The 19,623-nt window shown below is 32.3% G+C and overlaps 2 protein-coding genes across 2 annotated transcripts; one reads left to right on the forward strand and one right to left on the reverse strand.

The window, feature by feature from the left end:
- Positions 1 to 727: 727 nt before the first annotated feature.
- On the reverse strand, positions 728 to 9,508 carry LOC138324981 (telomerase RNA component interacting RNase-like). Its single transcript, XM_069270287.1, has 3 exons — positions 9,243 to 9,508; positions 8,343 to 8,417; positions 728 to 5,645 (listed from the first exon to the last, which is right to left on the reverse strand). The coding sequence occupies exons 1-3, from the start codon at positions 9,480 to 9,482 to the stop codon at positions 5,538 to 5,540; spliced, it is 423 nt and encodes a 140-aa protein (XP_069126388.1). The 5' UTR covers positions 9,483 to 9,508; the 3' UTR covers positions 728 to 5,537.
- Positions 9,509 to 9,776: 268 nt separating this feature from the next.
- Positions 9,777 to 16,969, forward strand: LOC138324982 (NADH dehydrogenase [ubiquinone] 1 alpha subcomplex assembly factor 2-like). Its single transcript, XM_069270288.1, has 6 exons — positions 9,777 to 9,948; positions 10,880 to 10,975; positions 12,041 to 12,081; positions 13,874 to 13,948; positions 14,737 to 14,806; positions 16,339 to 16,969. Exons 1-6 carry the CDS (start codon positions 9,837 to 9,839, stop codon positions 16,437 to 16,439), a joined length of 495 nt encoding a protein of 164 aa, XP_069126389.1. The 5' UTR covers positions 9,777 to 9,836; the 3' UTR covers positions 16,440 to 16,969.
- The last annotated feature ends 2,654 nt before the right edge of the window (positions 16,970 to 19,623 follow it).

Genomic DNA, 19,623 nt, shown 5'->3' on the forward strand with positions numbered 1-19,623 from the left:
CGTTAACACCATTGATTACATAGGTTTGAAGAAGTGGCATCCTCGATATTCCAGGCACTTCAGGTGAGAAAACTGACTAATCACATACCTATAGAGTCTTCATTCGAAGACTGAATAAAGAGCGAGGCCCCACTTAGAAGTCGTAGTGAACAACAGTGTATCGTTATTTGATTCTTTTAGTGTACAACAAAGAACGAAACTACCGGTCTCATCTGTCGACAGACACTTAACCTTCTGTTCGGTTATGACATTGTCCAGTGGTGGATATAAAGACAGTGATAAAACACCCCCCCCCCCCCCCCCCGAGATTCGAGGATGATTAGTGGTACCTTCGTTTTGACTCTATGAAAACAAACTACATTTCGATGGACAATTTCAAACGTGTAGTGCAGACATTAGTATCATTTACGATTGTCCAATTAAAAAACACCACATTTTTCAACAAGGGATCTTGGCGCTCACCGAAAAATTTTCTATATCTGGATGAGGGATCTTTTCTCTGCTTTTCAAACTTCCTAACGTGTAGGTATCCATTGCGATCTCATTTTTGTTTAACAAAACTGACATCGGGTTTTTTTTTCCTGAAAGATATGGCGTTACGCTTGCAAAAACGTGATATCACAATCAAAACCTACCAACAAGGAACATCAGTAGCAATGGATTTAGAATCAACATCAATCTGCTTGTTATATGAGTAACAGATTAACATAACAGGTAACACAGAGCATAATAATAAATGTTTATTTCTATTATCAGTATGCGTTACAGTGCATGATCCATGTGTGTCGAAGAAAAAAAAACGAAACAAAATCAAACAAACAAAACATAAACGATAAACAAAAGAAAAATGATGACCCTTTTATACTTAGTACATACACAGGTAAATTACAATCCATGAGAATCCAAAATAACAATCCAAATTAAATCTTCCACACAATACATCAACTTTTGTTCTCAGAGAAAAAAAACTTACATGTATTATTGTCTATTCTATACTTGCATATTTCACAGTCTTCTGACCTTGCGTGCTCGTATTGATTGTGACGTCATGTGTTTACGATTGTAACGTCATATTCATCAGAGAAATTGACGTGTTTTTCTCAAAACATAATGACGTCGCACAACAAAAGCAGACATCTGTGTAATATACAATGATAAAATAATCCATCTTTGAAGCTTGTTATTGATCAACTTCAGTTTAAAATATTGCTTGAGGAGAACCACTGTGAACCAGCTTCGGCAGTGCCAGCACCGGGTCACTTATTAAGACACTAACTCTTCATGGACATGAATGTTTGTACGCATTGAGGAACGTAAGTAAACTATATCCTTAATTTCCATATGAAAATATTAGATTAATCATTCAGAATCATCCAAAAGCAACAACTTTAATATAAAGTCAAAATCATATATGTAACTACATCATAAGCATAAGGTAATGCTGCTGTCTGGATGTGAATAGAATAACATTTTTTAAACATTCAATACTTTTTGAGCACTTTTTTGTTAGAAAACGACATGTAGAGCAATAGAAAAGTTCAACAAAAGATTTTTTTAACATTGTACAATACGATAACATACATTTATAGTACAAGTCAATATGTACAGCTGTCGATATTAAAAACAAACAACAACAAAATACAAAAATAAAACGTGTAAACGGCAGCAAGTTTCTCACATTAAGCTATAACGACTAAATAGCAATATTACAATGTTGTGAGTTTCCTGTCAGTCTTTATGTATTCAATTTAACACGTTTTAGTGATGGAAATTTAACCAGATTTTACAAAATAATCTTGGTACGTCTGATTCTAAACCAATCAAAACTTTATGAACGTAGCATTTTAGCAATTTTGTCAGTACTTTCTTATTCAATATCAATATTACTATGTTGTGATCACAGTAATTATAATTTTCGGTCAAATGTATTCAATTAAGTATAGCTTTCAACTTCAGATCTCATAAGACTTCTGGCCTCAGGATAATGAAACAATGAAGACTTCATTTTAGACTAGGGCAATCAAATATGACGTAACTTTTTGTAACGCCAGTTTTGATTGACTAAGTCTAAACTTGAGACTATTTTAGACTGTTCCGTGATCTTAGGGTCTGGGATAGGGGCAAGACAAGCGTTGCAATGACTCAACGAACAGATTAGTAAACAAAACATGTTCTTGTTGTCCAACGCTGTGGGGGACCCAGGTTTTGGCATCAAGAAACACAATATTTCAAAATTTCTTTTACCATATTCCTCAATGTCTAAACTCATCGAACTCCCTTGGAGGATCTGGAAACCATCCATGAAAGTATTCTGGATCCGCGATAAAAACGGTTTATTCTCACAGATCATGTAAACGGGAACGTTATCAAAAATTACTATATAATGTTAACAAAACGATCTAAAAACTTAACACAAACTCTTAAAGAAGAGTGGCAAGTGCAGAAGCTAGAGACAAACATTCCGAAGTATGCAAAAATCGCATGTTCAAATTTCAATAAAGAAAACATTAACAGGAACTGAATTGACTAAAATATGTAAATGAAGTATTTCAACTGCATTATGGAATAATTGCATTAAATAGGGGTTTATTTAGAAATGGCAAGAAGGAAAGATTTTCATTATTCTTAAGTAGTTATTTATACAAATAATTGTATATCAAAGCATTTATGCTTGACAGTATATTTAGGACCACTGAAAATTAACATGTCATTGACTTTTGAATGTAAACGTTCAATATGAACTAATTTGAATACACACATAACAACAAAATCAACCAAACACTAATTAAATGATTAGCATACACCTCTGATAAATGTCATGGGTTCACCATACTGACAAAACAACTGCAACCTCTAGGTATCGTTACAACAAAATGTCACTTAATATAAAACAAAACGAAATATGTAATCCTTATATTGGTCACACATTTAACACTTGTACAGCATAAACCTGTTTACACAAACGACCTCAACAGTATTGCTTTATATGAGTACATGTATATAAATATCTAAATATTAGCATAACAGTCAATCGAAATATTAGCATTGGTTCATGAATTTTAGAAAAATGTAACAGCTTAAAACATATCAAGCATATACCATCATTCAAGGAATTTAAACCATAGTAAACCTATGCTGTTCCTAAATTTTATTATTTCTATTTTAAAACATGGTCGTGAAATTAATTTTCATGAAATAAAATTCAATTTTATTGAAATTACGTTTCCTTTTAAGTAAGGTTAATATTTATTAGTTGAGATAGACTTTTGAGAATTACTTTGAAAGCAAATTTTGTAAGTAAATCTCATATGGGTTGATTTAAGGTAACTTTTATTGTTAGAAGTATCAAAAATCTTACATGCATGTTCATATTTTCTGTTCAATTGTTAGGAGAAAATTTAATGAGTACATACTCATCAGAGTGGCATACAGATTTATATGCATGTATTTTCATTACATTTGTTTTTATTGTGTGATAATTGCCAAGTAAATGCATTTTTTATTGTTTTTTTGAAATAAGATTAATGTTTAAACTAAATTACCTACTGCACAATGTAACAATTGATTTATGAATTTATCTGAGTACTGATTTACAACTTACGTTGTACATTGTTGATACAAAAGCCAAATAATCAGTTAAAATTTAAAGCATGACTGTGTATACCCTATACCTTCTTGACCTATATTAAATAAAAACATCTAAAAGAAAAATGATTGGACACTCTATCATTGCATCCTTTATCATACACCATTGAATACAATGGAGAATAGCATTTATGTAAACTTTGACCAGCAGAGAAGATGAAATGTTATTAGATCAAAACATTAGAATTTCTGAAAAAATTTGGGAGTACAAAATATGATCAGGTTCACCTTCTCAGTGACAATCTTCATCTTTATATATTTATATATTATCACACTATTGTGAATTATATCAGACTAACTTAAGTAATGTAAAAGTTTTGATATCATTATTTTTTTGTAATGCTGTATTTGTAACTAGAAAAATACATGTACATTTACTTCAAGAAAAATAACTCCTTACAAAATAATTGTATTACATCATTCCACATATAAGAGGAGAGGAGAAAAGGTAGCAGCCAGTCTGGGGTTCGAACCCTGGACCTCCAAGCACTAGCTGTATGCATATATATGCTCTACCGATTGAGCTACCTGGTCATCCATGATTTTCAGTGAAAATTTAAATATGAAAATATGTAATGTAACAAACATTCAATGTTGCTCATTAATTCCGTGGCACCAAAGGAACCAAGAATATTTATACACAACAAAAATTGAAGTTCTACAGTAATCAACATATACATATCTAATTCACCATAGATAGAAACAACCAATTATCATCAAACCAACTCAAAATCCCAATTTTTCAATTCCATTCTCAATTTACCTGTACTTAAAAATAAATAATTGCCTGTAATAAAGTGGATTGTTGTAGTTTTATATAATAGAATTTCAACAGTTTGTTAGCTCATATATGTCAAGTCACTAAAACAATGCTTATCAAACTTAGTATTGGACGGTTATAAAATAGGAAACAGAACAAGAAATGTTTTTTTCAAAGTAGTAAATAATTAAATTACAATGAGACATATAGTCGGCACAATTTCATATGGACATTGTATAATAATGAACAAAACCACAAACCCCTATAACCTAAACCAAATATAAACAGGATACAATAATGTAGAAATAATAAATGAAGTGATTATCATTGACAATAATGCTAGAAATGACAATAAAGATGTCAAAATTGGTGATTGAAAAATTCAGAGATTATTGATACCTATTTAACACATAAGGTGGCATTATTGTGGACATACACATGTCTTATTGAAGTAAAAATAACTTAATTTGTTATTCACTGGTTATAAATATATATAACAGCCTTCAGACATCTGCCAAAAAAGAAATAAACATATTTGGCCTAAAATGTCTAGTTTTAATGTAGATGCTTGTATATAACTGTTATGTTTTAGTGAACACCAAACCCAATTTACATAACCTAATTTATATAAATGAACTACAGACCGAATGTTGTATATCATTTAGCAAAAACATATAATAGTGTCAATACAGTTGTACTTTCTCCTTGATCAACCAGATTATTTCTTTCATTTACTTTGAATCAACTTCGAAGACTCTAACTATCAAACTTCATAAACATTTTCAAAACTTGATTCAAAGAAAAGGTTCAAGCTTTAAAAACTATCCTACAAATCATTATCATGTATCCAGTACATGTGTGTACCTGACCAAAAGTATTCATATCAGAATTTTAACGATTCAATGAAGTAGTAGAAGCTAAAGCATATTTTCATGAAAGCCTTTGTTATGATAATTCAACATTTTCATTGATCAATGTTGGTGCACCAAATTAAGTTGTTGTTCACTAATCTTCACAAATCCACAAATGGAGATCATATCCCTTCCACAATCTGGCAAACAGTCACTTCTAAGTGAATCTACTTTGTTCATTACTAGCTTTTGTCCACAAATACTCACTTTGCATGGAGTACTCATTTCACTAGTGGTCTGCTTTTATCCTCATCCATGCACATCTTAGATTTATACTCGTTCACTTCAGCTAAATACTTAGACCACGCGCTACCGTCCGAATCCACATCCTGAAAAGAATCTAACCTTTTCACACAACAACCAAATAGGTTCTATAGATTTTTAACAACTGTGCCTCTTTTAGAAAACCCATTTTTGTCTTTCTAATACATACCTGATAAAAAGTTAAATAATAAAAAAGATGAAGAAAATCTACCAGTATCTATTTTGAATTCATATGCAGGAAAAAAAAATTGTTCCTTAGCAGTAAACATGAATGCATGTCTATGAACACATTCCTGGTATTTCTTATTTTATTATTATTATGTGAATACATGTACATGTAATACATCATTTATCTTATATTTTATCAAATTGATGATATGTATCATTCATATGGAAATAATATAAGTAATTACATATTAGCAAGTTGGGTAAATATTCAATTGAAGTATATATATATATTTTATACAGGTAGCATTTACTGTATAACGTGCACTATATATATCAGAATGAAAAAGAAAGTTTTCAGCCAGAATCTGAAGTGTATATAATGTACATATACAGCGATACCGCTTATTATTTAGCAAAACTTGTTACAGTAAATAGTTTGGATCCCTTTGATCTCCCACACAGCTCGGCGACGATAAGATTGCAAAACGTTTCTGATTGGCCGACCAATCAGGGAACAGTACTGGCGTGAATGTAACACTGTGCTTGACCAGAAGTTTTGCCAGTAGGCGGGGTCAATGCTTGCCGTTAAAAATCCTATATTACTTTATCAATTTGTTTTGCAGTTGTTCAAATTCTATTTAAATGTTCATATTCGCTAAATTCAGCGTCCACTTTGTATCAAAGTTTTTACGTGTAAAATAAAATAGGATTTTTTTTATTACCATATATATACAGTACATGTATCAATTTCATAATATCGAAAATTTGCCTTAGAAATTAAAACGCACTGTAACACCAAAGCAAAAATTATTTATGAAAGTTTTTTGAAACCAGTTCAACCAAGTTTTTGCTACTGTATGTGATCTGAAAATTTAGAAATGTGGAACTCTCAGAATATTCAAAGCATGTTGGAATTTTTAACATTCTCTAACAGTTTGAAACACATGAAACATTCATATATCTAATATTTCAATAGTAATGTTGCATGTTAATTGTCTGTCAATGATATTTGATGCAAAGCTTCAGAAAATTTTACATTTAGATTGCCTAAGCAAATGTCAATATACATGTATATCGTTCCTGTTTGATTACATATATTTCAGTTTGCAAAAGCATATTTTCAACTGGATTAAAATTAAGGTTACATGTAGGCAGAAAGAGAGAGAAACACATCAGCAGATATTTTTTTTTCTGGTATCGAGCAATTATGTGTATCTTTGGTGAAAAACCATCAAATTGAAAAAATAGCATCGAACAGTTGCCCCCCCTATCATTCACACTGATACTGGTTTCTGATTGGTCAGCCAATAAAAAACGTTTGGCAAACTGATCTTTGCCGAGCTATTTAACGTTACAAGTTTTGCTAAATAATTAGCGGTATCGCTGTATATCATATAGGTTGTATAAGAATTTTAAGCAATTTGCAGATACAAAAAATATGACTAAACATATATGCCTATATGTGTCTACATCTTTGATTTTTTCATGTATTAAAAGCCAAGGTTATATCATGTGCTAATTATAAATAAGTACCGGTACCATGATCAGAATCCTCTAATATTGTACAAGAAAAAACAAAAATAATTTCCTAGCATGCTTCCTATACGTACAGGTTCACTTATATTGAAATTCAGTTAACCATCAATGAAGGAAGAGAGAAAACTTCTGAAGTTTTGATCATAGTCGAAGGGGAGACAACTACGAAGTATTTCATCTAAGATGACAACCAGAATGTAGGATATCTCTAGGGCAAACAAGTAATGCTCCACACGAGGCTCCATTTATAATGCGAGATCACGCCACAATGATCTATAGATTGTCACTGGGGATGAAATTCTGATCTGGTGTCAACTATTCACTTAAAACAAAAATATTAAAATTCGAAATAGACTTTTTCCCACTAATGACGAAAAATCATTTATAACAAATACATAAAACTAAATGATAATCTTATCCAATTTCCTTATTGAAGATTGAACTGAAATAAATATCATGATCAGTACAGATAGCTCTGGATCAACAGAAAACAGTCATGTCAAAAAGCTACAAGAAAATACACTCTACAGAGGAGTATAAGAAAGTATGGTAAAATAAGGTCAGTGTATAGTACTATATACATACTGTAAATGTCTACAAAAGGAAATAGTTATTATACATTTTTAGATCTGCAACTCAAAAATATAGATATGATCTCCTTTCATGTGCTCAATTTCATTTTTTCCCAACTTTATCTAAATATAAATGAAACAAATTTTTTAGGCAGACCAAACTGAAAAAAACAGTTTCGAAAAAAATCATGATGACTTTTATGGGGACTTTTCAAGTGTTTTGGCAAAAATGTAAGATTTCACAGTGTTTAACTGAATACAGAACTCAGAATGCCCACATTGAGTTATCTGCAGTGCCACCGTACATGAACAGGTACAATGCAAGCACCCATATATAATCTCCCTGTTAATAGCCTGAAATTTTGTGTAGTACATTGTGTAATTAGTTGAGTAGTCAGGTGCCAAACAGAGCCTAGAGAGGTCAGATTGGTTGGATCTCTTGGAAGGCTACACTGCATAAGCTGGTATTAGACCCTTGCTACTTACTTTTTTCTCTGGTTTTGGTTTCTTGGCCACAATACCAGTTTTGAGTGGGCGATTAGCACTTTTCCTCTTCCCTACCTGGCAACAGAAGTACTGACAAATTTAGACCAAGATTCTTTCACTAAACCCTAGCCATTAGCATTGGCATTAATACTGTAGAAAATGACAAGAGGATTATCAATTCTATTGTGAATTAATATGATAATAATGCTGATTGCAATAGGTGCTCACATATTGCAATCACATTAAATAATTTCTCTTAGGATGAACAATTTATCCAACAACTTAGGATGAACAATTTATCCAACAACTTATCTAGAATTGATGTACAGTTAGTGACAAGCAATAATGAAGTATTTAGACAAATCGAAATATATTAAGTGTGCACACACATAACCCATAACTTTCAACATTGTTTTTTTAATGTATGTACTGTTGGCAGAAAAGCATAATTTATAATCTCAGATGATTTGGTTGACGTGTAGTGTACTTTTCTGCTGCAAGTTTTATATAGTACATGTACAGTAGTGGAAAATTCATACAAAGTGTATAATATAAATCTATATATATATTATATACTGGTATATACTAACAAGATTTTTTTTTTAATCTTGTTTTATTCCTTTCTCATGTACCTTGAATAATTGCATGCAGATAATTATAATTTATCTCACGCCTACTGTCAAGGTAATATAAGCTTAGTCATTCTTAACAAAAAAAATATAAATAGGAGTTCAGAGTTGAAGATAGAGTTGTTTCCCTTGTTAGTTTCTCAAGTAACAAGGAACATAATTGATGATAAAAACGCAATAATAGAAAGACATCAAGCTCAAGAAAATCCCGTTCGAAATAAAGTTTAAACAATCTAAAAGGGTAAGCATTGTGTCCGATTTCCATCCTTACAATAGGTAAAACAACTGGCTTCTCTGTCTTAGGGGAATCGGAACTCTCCTGCCCGACGGATGAGGAAGATTTGTCTGTATTAGATGAGTTCGTTTCTTTGACTAGGCGTTCATGTTCATTTTGCTGATTCTTTTGTTCCATTTGTCTTTTAAACATTTCTAAGAAACTTCCATCATTCGAAAAACGGTTTCCAGAAAAACTTGGTGCCGGTGGAGCTCCAGCTCCTCTCCTCGCGGCCATTTTTAATAATTTATGTAAAGTGAAATTTGATTGGTCAAAACTATATCGTGTAAATATTTGCGATCAAAAACATCCCGGCGACAAAATAAGCTTAGGTCTAACATGTTACTGAGAAATAAAAACATTATATATATATACATCTAGAAATATCTGTACAGTATATTTCAGATGGAAAATCTAGCATTAAGCTTATTTATAATAATTGCAACCGAAAAACAACTGTAAACGATGCAACTGCTGCAGTAAGCACTGGCTGTTAGTCAAACTAGCTAGGCGCTTGTTGTCCATTCTCTGATATCACGTGTCTTTTAGTGATTCTACAAACAGATGAAATGAAAGTACGAAGCTGACGACATGCAGGCGATCGCACGTATTTTTCGAAATTTAAGAAATTCAGTGGCATTTTCGAAGTCAAATTTCATAGGAGAAGATCACTTAGGAAATAAATATTACGAGAGAGTGGCAGGTATGATATACAGTGAAGTCTTAGTTAGAGGTGGAGGTCAGACATAACGACATTCGGTTATTTTTAAAAGAGTTATTCCCCTTTAATTACTATAAAAGTACCATATACAGTGTACATACTGGAAAAAATATAGGTACTGTATGGAGTATTTTTTGGAAATCCACAAGCAGACACCTGTGTATAGGCTTGTCTCTACATCATTTTATATTTAAAAATACTAGTGATGGGAATCGGTTTCATTTTCATAATCGATACATTGGAATGTATTATGTAATTATAATGAGGAAAAACGGTATAAAGCTAGTATATTAATAATCCGAAATAAAAGGCCAAAATAAATTCAAAGTAAAATCAAAATCATTTCTATGGAATATATATTCAGCCACTATAGGGCCTTCTTCAGTCCGAAATAACACTAACACAACATGTAATTGGTTTTCAAATTCAGGAAATAATTGCTCTATTTGTTGGAATTATAAATACTATTCCGAGATTGCTGCGATGTCATTATGAAATATGTTGATAAACTGGTGAGAAATAACGAACTACAATAGATCTATTAGATCACTTAAATCACGATCAATAGTGCGGTAAGAAAACAGGCTAATGAGTCATGATGGATACTGTACTGTATTTATGGGAACAATGTCTGTAGGGTAATAAAAATGGGCTGATTATTTATTAATTGGTTTTACAATTTCTTAATCGATGATTGGTTTAAATATTTATTTTTCTTGACTAATTTTCTATTTTTTTCGATCATCAGCCTATCACTAAAAACTACTAACTTTATTTTACTCTTATTAATTCCGACATCTGCAACTGTATAGCATTACAATGTTAAAAGATGACATCATTTTTATTTATATAAACTTAAAAAGTGTATTTTTAACATGACATTGCTTTATCTGTCTATTTATTTATATTTCAGATGAAAAAAGTGCTAAGAAAGGTAATCGTTATGTGAAGTCATATGATGGACAGTCTAAAGCAGACAGTGAGCTGGAAATTCCTAATGAATGGAATGGTAATTAGTTATCAAAACATTTGTTTAATGCAAAACAATTGCTAGGTAGGCATTTTATCAAATTCTTCAAGACAATAAATCCAGGATACTATTATAACAAATGTAAGTCTCTTAGTTATCACTGACACAAGTTGTTGGAATTTAAACTTTTTGACCAATGGTCAAAAGTGACCCTGTGAAAAGGTCAAGGTCATTCATGAGAACACATACCGAAATATTTCAAGTCTAATATCAAATCTCTAGACATTTAATTAGTAAAATTTAGTTACATGTATTGACAAAAAGTTGTATACAGATTTTAGCCTAATTATTAAACTTCTGTGACATTGCAAAAATGTTATGTGTTAAGGTCTTTTATTGAACAAACTTGGAAGTCCTTCATCCAAGGATGCTATTGACTTAAGATCAGGTTTCCACAGGCATTCTAGTTTAATATTGATATGAAGTCATTTAACCAAAATTTTGATCAGTCATAGGAACTCCCCTTTATTTCTCTGTATCCATTTTTAAGGGGTGGACATCCTCGATACTCCAGGGGTTCCAATCACTTACGATCTCTACACCCCTGACTATCTCATAGTAAAATTGAAGGCCGCTCAGCGTGAAATATTTGACCAATGATCAATCACAGGCCAGTAAAGATTTTCTTTGAAGAATACAGAGAGAGCGATGTCCAACTTCAAAGGCACACAGTCAACCACAGTGTACCATTATACAGCTCTTTTGATGTACATCAAAGGACTAAATTACTGTTGCCTCCAGTTTTTCAATGAGATAGTCCGGGATGTAGAGATTGTAAGTGATCAGAACCCCTGGAGTATCAAAGGTGAGGGGTTGGGGATACTTCTGTTGATACATTAGTTGTTTCATTAACTTAAAAAAAGAATCACTTCTACACATGGCTGGTGTGCTAAGGAAGAATAAACTTTTGCATTTGGCTATCTGAAAAACAATGCTTCTGTTGGTACCATTTCTAAAATAAAGTATGCTCTCTTTTAATTGTGGGTGACACTTCAAATTATACAGTAATTATGAACATGAACATGTCTTCTCTTTTAATTTTAGCTTGGCTGAGGAACAGCAGGGATCACCCTCCCACCATTAAGGTATTTCTATGACAATAGCTTGCATGGTTTGAGATCACTGGTAAAACACAAATATGTTTACCATAATGATTTATGTCATTACTATCTGTGACATTGGAGACTTTGGCATTTTTAGCCTACCATCATCAGATGGTGGGCTATTCAAATCGGCCTGCGTCCGTGGTCCGTCGTCCGTCGTCCGTCCGTAAACAATGCTTGTTATCACTATTTCTTAAAAACTACTGCAGGGAATTTGTTCAAACTTCACATGGAGGGTCCCCTTGGTTCTTATTTGTGCCATACAGATTTTGTGGCTGATCGGAAAAACAAGATGGCCGCCAGGCAGCCATCTTTGGAGTTGAAGTTTGTAATCGATATTTCAGAACTCCTGAAGGGATTTTGTTCAAATCGATAGGTTACCTTGGTTTCTGTGCCATACAGATTTGAGACTGATCGGAAAAACTGAAGGGCCATCTTTGATTTTGGCAGTTGAAGTTTGTTATCAATATTTCTTGAGAACTTCTGAAGGGATTTTGTTCACTTGGAGGTTACCCTAGGTCCCTAGTTGTGCCATACAGATTTTGAGGCTGATGGGAAAACAAAATGGCCGCCAGGCAGCCATCTTTGATTTTGGCAGTTGAAGTTTGTTATCAATATTTCTTGAGAACTACTGAAGGGATTTTGTTCAAACTTCACATGGAGGTTACCCTTGGTCCCTAGTTTTGCCATACAGATTTTAAGGCTGATAGGAAAAACAAGATGGCCGCCAGGCGGCCATCTTGGATTTTGATAGTTAAGGTTTGATATCCCTATTTCTCAAAAAGTACTGAATGGATCTCAAATTTCATATGTAGGTTCCCCTAGGGCCCTAGTTGTGCATATTGCATTTTCGGACAATCGGTGAACAAGATGGCAGCCAGGCCGCCATCTTGGATTTTGATAGTTAAAGTTTGTTATCGCTATTTCTCAGATAGTACTGAAGGGATCTCAAATTTCATATGTAGGTTCCCCCAGGGACCTTGTGGTGCATATTGCATTTTGGGACCGATCGGTCAACAAGATGGCCGCCAGGCAGCCATCTTGGATTTTGTTATTCAAAGTTTGTTATCGCTATTTCTCAGAAAGTACTGAAGGGATCTGTCTCAAATTCATATGTAGGTTCCCCTAGGGCCCTATTGTGCATATTGTGATTTCGATCAGTCAACAAGATTGCTGCCAGGCAGCCATCTTGGATTTTGATATTCAAAGTTTGTTATCGCTATTTCTCAGAAAGTATTGAATGGATCTTTCTCAAATTCACATGTAGGTTCCCCTAGGGCCCTGTTGTGCATATAGTGATTTGGGACCGATTGATCAACAAGATGGCCGCCTAGGAGTCATCTTGGATTTTGATAGTTGAAGTTTGTTACCGCTATTTCTCAAAAGGTACTGAAGCGATCTGTCTCAAATTTTATATGTAGTATGTTTGAAAAAGTTTAAAAAGTAGAGAAAAGATCCATCTTTCCTTTGTCAGATATAGATCATTCTTTGGTGGGCGCCAAGATCCCTCTGGGATCTCTTGTAATTCATGTTTCATACAATGGTCTATAGATCTATAGATGTGTTATCACATTATTCATACACTTTCACAATTTTTATTTTTATGCCTGTGAACATCATCATATGTTTTTGCATATTCTGATTTCATTTCACTGCAGTTTGCACTGTATGCACCGTTTTTAAAAAAAGTAGACATTTCTCAGTAGGTGCGCATGTTGTTGATAGAAATCCAGTGGCTAGAGGCCTAAATAACATGTATTCTGATTTGATACAGGAAATTGAAAGAAATTATATGTTAATGATGAGAACACGACAGAGAGCGATGGAGGCTGATACGAAAGAAGATTTGGTAAGAAGATGGCTTCTGTTATTACAAAAAAAAGACTTTGTTTTGGTTTTGTATATATATGAATAGCTTTGAAGTAATAGTATATTAATGTTTTGTACATTTGTAATTTGACAAGAGATTGATTTTTTATCTGTGATAAACCTATGTAAAAAAAAGTTTGATCAATTATATAAGAGCGAAATTTTAAAGGCTCTCTATCTATCCAAAACAGATTTTGATTTTAAAAATGGGAATGTTAAACGAGATTGATAATTTTATAGAGTCGCAAAATTTATAAGCTTATTGTTAATACTACATTTATCATCGCCTTCTGAACAATGTAAATTTAATGTTAATTTTCATAACGCGGGTCGTATTATGTTTCCCATCATCATCCTAATTACCACAGATTAGTTGACTATCACTGTAAAAACGGCAACATAAATCTTCACTGTTAAGGTTAATTACAAATTACACAGGAAATCTCGCATTTGTTTGGTGTTATAACCTCATATATAGGAAATATATATACAGAATTGTTCAGCCTTTATTTTTAATTCTACTTCACAAATTTAACATAGACAGTGTAAAGAAGGTTTATGTTATTTATCTTTGTTGTCCTTGATCTGTCGTATGAATCTTCCCTTCACCAAAGCATGCTACTGGATTAAATAAATATCAAGCTTATTGTCTAAAGTCATCAAAGTACTTTAATTTGACATCAAAACTACTACCCTAAAACTACTAATACTAAAATGTTTAACTTTTTCCATTTTTTTTTTTTCATTTTTTTTTTTTTTTTGTAACAGGAAAAACAGTCATCAGGAACAGATAGTGCAATCTCCACCAATCTCAACTCCTCCAAATTAAGTCAAAAAGGTGAGGTGAAAATGTTAAAATTGGATTATTTCCCAAGATCAAGCTGGTGTGGATATTCAAACAAACAAAACCTGAGGTGTATTTGTTGACTGTGATATTATTGAACTCATTCCGTACTTTATTGTATTCTTTCCGGATTACATTCCATAAGTAGTTATTAGTCTAAACCCATCAACCCAGGTTAGTGTAATTATTTCAACTTGCTTATAAAATCATTTTATATTTATTATTGAAGACCTGCATCAAAACCTAATTTTTATATTGCGATCTGTAGCAAAGGTGCAACAAACCGACATTTTGTTATGATGTTTTAACATCTGTTTGATTTATGTTGTTCCATAAAAAAATATACATGGCCAAAATAAATATTTATTTAGCATCCAGCAAGTTTTGAACTTGAAATACTTTTCATATATCACAGCATTGAAAATTTGATTATAAAAGATTCATTGTGAAGAAATAATGTCTATATCAAGTGTCACCTAGTCAGAAACAGGGAAGAGGGAGGGTAAAATCCAATCAAATCTAGTTGACCATGGGGAAAATAGAGATGGTTGACAATAGTGCAGAAATAGTTAACAGTGCTAGGAACAGTCCATTATCAAGTTTTAGTATTATTGACAAAAAATTAATGAAAAATTTCAGCTTGTGTTTTACACATGTACCCTTGATTGAAAGTCAAGGTCTTTCATATGAACAAATTTAGTAGTCAGTAGTGTCAGCTTGCGAATCCACATGAACGACATCGCCCATCTCCCCTTGGTCACTCTGGCTGCTTGCGAATGGCAAAATATCCAATATCTGGGCCTCTTTTGTTTTTGAGAAGTCTTATTAAGTAACATTGTACAGAGCTGAACTACAAATACCATCAGTTTACTAATACTTAACCACAAAATGAATTTGATATTTGACTTTGGTGTGGCTATCACACACATTATATCCGAAATATATATAAACTGCCCTCCAATAGTTTTTGTTACACATGCATTTTTACAAATACATGTATACATACGGTACAGAAATATGTAAACCTTATTATTACAGGCATCAGTATATACATTTGTATATTTATTTATCAACTTTTTTACTCTCTCTAACTCATTAATTACATTTTTGAGAATTTTCTTAGAGACACATTGTCAGCGAATTTTAACATATTTGTAACATAACTTTTGGAGGGCAGGTTATTTAATTATATATATATATAGAAAAAGCAAAACTTAAACAAATTTGCGATCGATCTCTAACGTTTTCCCAACTGTCGCTGTACTTCAGAAGATGTATATATTGAATAAACAAATATTAATTAATATATATATATTGGATGGGGATGTGGGATGGGGCGCAGTGGTAGAAGGCGCAGGTATGTTTGGCTAGACGATTGGGTGCCGTAGACCGTGAGTTCGAAGCCTGTATAGGGCAAGAGTCAATAAATTGTCATGCTTTGTTAAATTGTGTTTCTTTGATATTCAATATATATACACATTTTATGTATTTCTCGTCATACATTAGACTGTGTTCTGTCTTTTCAGTACCACATCCTGATTTTGAAGATATGGAAATGACATCTGGGGCTAATAGAAACTTTGACTACAGAGATAAGGAAAAGCCCATTGACAGGACAGTATCTTGACACAAAAATCTCTGATACTTGAAAATCTGAATGTACATGAAATTTAATGTTGTTCCGAGGCTGTCAAACTAAACGTCATTTTGAAATCTTGAATGTTGAGAAAACATTATTTAATTAAATGAATTAGACAGGTAATCATCTATGAACAGTTATTTTCATATTGATTAACTAAATTAATTTGAGTCAGTTAAAAATATTCAAGTACCTGGTATTGTATAACTGTGTTGAAAGCAAGATATTGATGGAATTCTTTCTGTGGTTTAGGTGACTTATGTGAAGTTGTCTTCAATTTTAGTCTTCAGTCATTTAATTGCTATCAATACAATGTACATCAGTCATTCACCACAAAGAAATTCAAACTCATTTGTTAACTTGACAATGAAATGAACCTGATGATATTCTATTCTGTAGTACAGATTATTCACCACACTATATACATCAATAAAATTGTAAATATTTTTGATGTTATTAGATGATCTGGAAATATTGAATTGTTTTTGAAAAACATGAATAAATTCTGTGATATTTTACTTTGTTTTATTTATTTCTTGAAGCAGTAAGATTTGAATAAATTGAATGTATTTACACATTGAAGAAAGTGATTCTCAAATTCTCAGAGCAAGAGCAAGCCATTAATAATTCATCATTTAGGTACATACAGTTTATTCTGATGTCATTTTCTTACAAGAATGTTTTGACATCAACTTCAAAGAACTAGTAAAACATGGATTTTAGGAACATCTTATTTTGATGATCAATTTCTATTTACTACATATATATGGTAATGTATTACCACTTGGCGTTAAGTTTTAAAAATACAAAATCACTGACAGACATGAAACATTATAATACGTATTTAGCACAACGTCATTGTGATCAATTAAAATTTACTTTCCTTTGTTTTATTACATTAGTGACAATTCTAAGTTCAGTAAAAAAATAACGAGGTGATCTGATCACATGTACTTTAGAGTAGTGAAAGGAAGGGAGGTAACTCCGATAGATCGGACTAGTACTACCATCAGGTATATAATTCGGCTAGAGCAGAAGTGTTATACTCGTTTGACATTACATGTTGACATATATAAAATTTAAACAACCAGTACTAGTAAGAGTAGTTGGTATTTTAATTGTCCAACAATACACTTATATTGTGCCCTATTTTGTTTTGTGGTTATGTGACAGAATTAAAGGGACAATTCAGGCTAAAAGAACATTAAAATTTGTACATATATCGGAAACAAACCAGTTCTAATGGAAGTTAGATCAGTTGGTTTTACTGTAATATGCCAGAAAAGCCCATGGTGGTGAAATGCGTGTGGAGTGTTCAAACTCGCTCGCTGTCCGCCATTACACATTGTGGTCGAACTTCTTGTATGCCGAACCCTGTCCCTTGCTCGTAGAGTACTAGAACTGCTCAAATCGCTCTGACAATAGTGTGTTTACCTTATTAGGTGAATTGGCTCGTCTAAAAAAATCATTTTATCACCTCCTCAGTGGTTATGTAGTTCATATGTTAAACGTGCCTGACGTTGGCTCGGGTATGGGTACAGCGTCCATATTGTACCTGCTGAATCGTATTGATCAACGATTTATAATTACAACGGTATAGATTAAAATACTAAACAATGACGTGGAATTTGTCAACATTTTATGTTATATGTTTCATAAGAAATGTAGAACAATACATTTATGCCATATTTTGCTTCTTGGTTATGTAAAAGAATTAGCCTGAGTGAATTGTCCCTTTAACCTGACTATAAATTGTCCCTTTAATGTCCATATATTACAGTATTCAAACACACAGACACTTGTACTACAATATTGCGTAGTAAACATGATTTATTATAAATTAATTTAAGATGACACCAACATGTCGACAATATTGATCATACATTAAAGATAGGACATATGCATGAATAATGGTTTATACTCTTTAATTACAAAAGTGGTAAATATATTAATAATTTAATACAGGAATAAGTTTTTAAAACCCATGATTTATAAAAGATGAATTATATCTAATCATAGTCATACATATCTATCATTATATATTTGCATGCATTCAAAGCATTCGAACTCTTCCATTCAAAATCAAACACTCTGAAATTCTTTCATTCAACTTAGGAATGAGAAGCAAAAAAAAAATAATTCCGCTTCAAATGGTGTCTATGAAGACTTTTAGAAGTCATTTTGTTATAAAATGCAGGAAATGTGACACAATCAGTCTGCTTTCTGTTGCTTTTTCTTTATAGCTGCCTCTCGTTTAGCTTTCTTTTTCTTTTCTTTTTCCTTGGCCTCAATTTCCTGAGCAAGTTTCCATGCAAGGATTGCACTGATGAAGAAGAAAGGTGATAAACATAGAAGAATAGTGAAGACAAATTCCCATGGGCTAGTGGCTGCCCATTTTAAGATGTATTCTAACCATTCTCTCCAGTCAAACATGATTGTCTAGTTGAAATGTATACTTGTCCAGTTTACCACTCAGCTCGGAACACAGCCAACTCTTTTCTGATATTGGATATTTCTTGGTAATTTTTCTGTCCAGTATCTGCAATAAAATCATGTGGTGTTATTCAATTTATTGTAATATATAAACAAATTGTACATACATGTATGTGCTAGCAGATAGAAATCATCAAATCTATATATGTATTAACAAATGTATACTTATGATTTGTTACAAATACTCAAATATACTAATATACTCAAACATTTACCTGCATACATTTGCATGTGCATACAATGTACATATATATATATACACGAGACACTTTTGATCATTACGTCGTGTCTAACCAGAAGTTTCTCAATATCAGAAACATATATAACATAGAGATTGGAAACTCCTTCTTTGTCTTTGTTGACAGGCAGAGGGACCTCCGGTTTATAGGCATTTTGTCTTGGCCAACTTCTTGTAAGTGAATTCTTTTAAACCATGATATTTTTGCATCAACACAAAGTTTAAACATTATATGATGGTTTGATGTGATCAGTTTTCCCGATTGATGTTATTTAATATGATTTTTGAAGCACGAAAATAAGCAATTTTACCTGTTTTTTCGAAAATCAGGCATTCAATACCAGAAGTGCGTATTGTTTTATTAATAAATAAGTTAAAACGTTATTTTTTTATTCTATCCAAAATCGTTCTCAAACCATCTGAAAATTACTGAAATTTTAC

Source organism: Argopecten irradians, chromosome 6 (genome assembly GCF_041381155.1).
Source record: "Argopecten irradians isolate NY chromosome 6, Ai_NY, whole genome shotgun sequence".
NCBI classification, from domain to species: Eukaryota; Metazoa; Mollusca; class Bivalvia; order Pectinida; family Pectinidae; genus Argopecten; species Argopecten irradians.

Excerpts from the sequence above, each read along its gene's own strand:
- LOC138324981 (XM_069270287.1), bottom strand. The coding sequence starts at position 9,482 with ATGGCCGCGAGGAGAGGAGCTGGAGCTCCACCGGCACCAAGTTTTTCT. Across the intron at positions 8,418-9,242 it reads AGCCAGTTGTTTTACCTATT|GTAGGGAAGAGGAAAAGTGC; the intron begins GTAAGGATGGAA and ends TTCTGTTGCCAG. Across the intron at positions 5,646-8,342 it reads AACCAAAACCAGAGAAAAAA|GATGTGGATTCGGACGGTAG; the intron begins GTAAGTAGCAAG and ends GATTCTTTTCAG.
- LOC138324982 (XM_069270288.1), top strand. The coding sequence starts at position 9,837 with ATGCAGGCGATCGCACGTATTTTTCGAAATTTAAGAAATTCAGTGGCA. Across the intron at positions 12,082-13,873 it reads ATCACCCTCCCACCATTAAG|GAAATTGAAAGAAATTATAT; the intron begins GTATTTCTATGA and ends GATTTGATACAG. Across the intron at positions 14,807-16,338 it reads CTCCAAATTAAGTCAAAAAG|TACCACATCCTGATTTTGAA; the intron begins GTGAGGTGAAAA and ends CTGTCTTTTCAG.